Below are 2,752 nucleotides of genomic sequence, written 5' to 3'. Positions count from 1 at the left end.
TTTCTTTCTTTCTTTCTTTCTTTCTTTCTTTCTTTCTTTCTTTCTTTCTTTCTTTTTATTTCTATCCTTAGTAGATTAACATAAACACAAGGGAAAGAAGGATAAACTGGATATATATATACACTTATACACTCCGTTTCTGAGCACGTACGCAGACAGGGTTTCTAAGAAGCAGGTCAAATGAATCCTGGTGATTTTTTATTTCTTAGTATTCGTCACAGCTGGTACAGAGTCTGGAAATGGAAGACATTTTTTGTTCAGTATTTCATAATGATAGATCTTTCTTTAAACACTTTATTTTAAAGGTGCAGTGTGTAATATGAAAGTTCTACAAAGTTCTAGAATGCAACGCTCCCTGGGTAACCCCAACCCTTTAGAATAATAACAGAAGCTACAGTGGCCTTCAAGGACAAGAACAATTCTACATTTTAAACAATGCACCTGATGACATTCCAACTATGACACTTTCAAGATGGCGGCACTAGGCCTTGGTCCAAAATATGCAGAAATATGGACATATATGAGACCCTTTCTAAGGGAAAAAATAATAATTCAAAACATTTTTTCAGCTATTATGCACTAAATTAAATGTACTTGTGGATATTATAATTACTTTCTACAAAATCTGCAAGGAAATAAAACCCAAAATTCTACACACTGCAGGTTTAAAGGTGCCGCAAGGAACTTTTAAATATTTCTGAAACAGTCAAATGTTTCCTCTGATGATCATAAATTAGATGTAACAGCAAACAAGACCATCAGTGCAAAGAATGCTATTTTTATATATTTTTATGAATGCATTTGTCATGTGTATACGGCACGCTCACCCCAGGATCAACAGCTGGCGTGGTGAAAACAGGGTTAGCCAGTAATCACTGATTTCGACACAAAATGAATTTTGACAACAAAAATGATTTATTTTTATTGATCCCCATTCATGCAAAGAGAAGAATAAAAACAACAAACAAATGAAATCACAAACAAACAAAAAAAAATCTCTAATCTTTTCGATGTCATGATGTCACTACATGCGATCCCTGAAGAAGTCTGTAAGGCTGGAGTGTGTGCTACACCGATCTATTGGTAGCACAGGTTGATATGGTAAGACAATCCCGGAAAAACTAAATATAACTGTTGTTGTGTTTACATCCAGTCTGTAATAGCTGTTTGCAGATGAGTAACGGGACATGCAGAACATACTTTGAAATGTACCCACGCACAAGTAATAACAGGAATGCGATAGAATAAAAAATCACAGCAGACACATTCTTCTATGTTTAGGGGCGACTGTGGCTCAGGTGGTCGAGCGGGTCGGCCAATGATCGAAGGGTTGGCGGTTCGATCCCCGCCCTGCCACCTGTGTCATGGTTGTTGTGTCCTTGGGCAAGACACTTCACCCACCTTGCCTCGTGTGAATGTCGATAGTTAGCCTGCTGCTATCGGTGTATGAATGTGTGTGTGAATGGTAACGTGGGAAAGGAAAACAGATTTCCCTTGAAAAATAGTCTCCGGTCTCAATGGGATTTACCTGTAGAAATAAAGGTTAAAAAAAAAAAGATTTGCAGGGCCTCACACGATTGGACCTTTTGATATATAAGAAAATGCAAATAAAAAGTACTCACTCGTAAATAGAAAACCTCACGTTTTGGGTCTTTAGAGGCTTATCAAAACGTGATATTTTTCATCTACTACATCCGGTTGTGATATTCAGATTGGAAACCAGCAGCTTCTTGGGGCGATTCTGACCCACAATGCACTGCAGCGGAAGTTACGTCACTTTGACAATGTGAAAGAAAGCGATTTTTTCTAAGTTGTTTGCTGTAGTAGCAACGTGATAAACCAACAGCTGTGAGCTTGTTTTGGAGTATTTCAGTATATAGGCTATATCTGCAGCTATACAGTACAAATAAATAAATAAAAATGTGTTATGTGATCAAGTCTTTTAAATAGTATTTTCTATGAATATTTAAGGTGCTCCGAGGAACTTTTAAATATTTCTGAAACAGTCTAATTTTTCCTCTGATGATCATAAATTACATGTAACCGCAAACGAGACCATCAGTGCAAAGAATGCTATTTTTATATAGTTTTTCTTAATGTCTTTGTCATGGGTCTACACTCACCCAGGAACAACAGCTGGCGTAGTAAAAAAACACTAGCGCTTTCGTCCAAGAATTGTGCAAGAATCAACCCACACTTACAGTTCCTCGGAGCACCATTTTAACATTTAAAACCTTAAATTTGACTTTTCGTCCCAAAACCGTCTCAACAGAATGATCCCTCTGTATCATCCTCCTCCTCTAGAGCATAATCTATCTCATCCATCTCTCTCTCGCAGTCCTCACACCCCTCCGTCCCACATCCCTCCATCACTACCACACTCTGTCGCTCCCCCATTCTCCCCACAGACATGCCACCTACTGACATGCCACCTACAGACATCCCACTAACAGACATTCCAGAAGGCATTCCAGAATACATTCCGGAAGTCGACATTCCCGCCATTCCCATCTTCCCCATCCCCACCGCGCCCATATCCCCCGTCACCCCTATCCCGGCTCCGCCAACCACCAGAGCCCGCCCGGCGCCCAAGGCCAGCGAGCCCACGTTCGGTGCCATCTCCCTGGGCCACAGCGGGTCCATGAGCGCCCCCTGTTGAGCCAGCTGGATGAGTTGACTGATGGTGTAGAGTCGTTCACCGCCGGCCCCTCCGACACCCTGGACCACCTCCTCGTAGGACGGGGCGCGGGCC

At 41.3% G+C, this 2,752-nt stretch overlaps 1 protein-coding gene across 1 annotated transcript in view; it reads right to left on the bottom strand.

Annotated features, from left to right (window-relative positions):
* Window positions 1-2,265: 2,265 nt before the first annotated feature.
* LOC307264526 (germ cell-specific gene 1-like protein) overlaps window positions 2,266-2,752 on the bottom strand; it is a gene marked incomplete at both ends in the record, with an annotated part of 10,934 nt that continues 10,447 nt past the window's right edge. Inside the window, one exon of the mRNA XM_080045944.1 lies at window positions 2,266-2,752. This exon is cut by the window's right edge and continues 11 nt beyond it. Within this exon, the coding sequence (XP_079902070.1) occupies window positions 2,266-2,752 (487 nt within the window).

This window comes from Ammodytes marinus (genome assembly GCF_949987685.1).
Source record: "Ammodytes marinus genome assembly, chromosome: 17".
NCBI classification, from domain to species: Eukaryota; Metazoa; Chordata; class Actinopteri; order Uranoscopiformes; family Ammodytidae; genus Ammodytes; species Ammodytes marinus.
The sequence above is the reverse complement of the archived record's forward strand: the minus strand, read 5'-3'. Positions and strand labels throughout refer to the sequence as shown.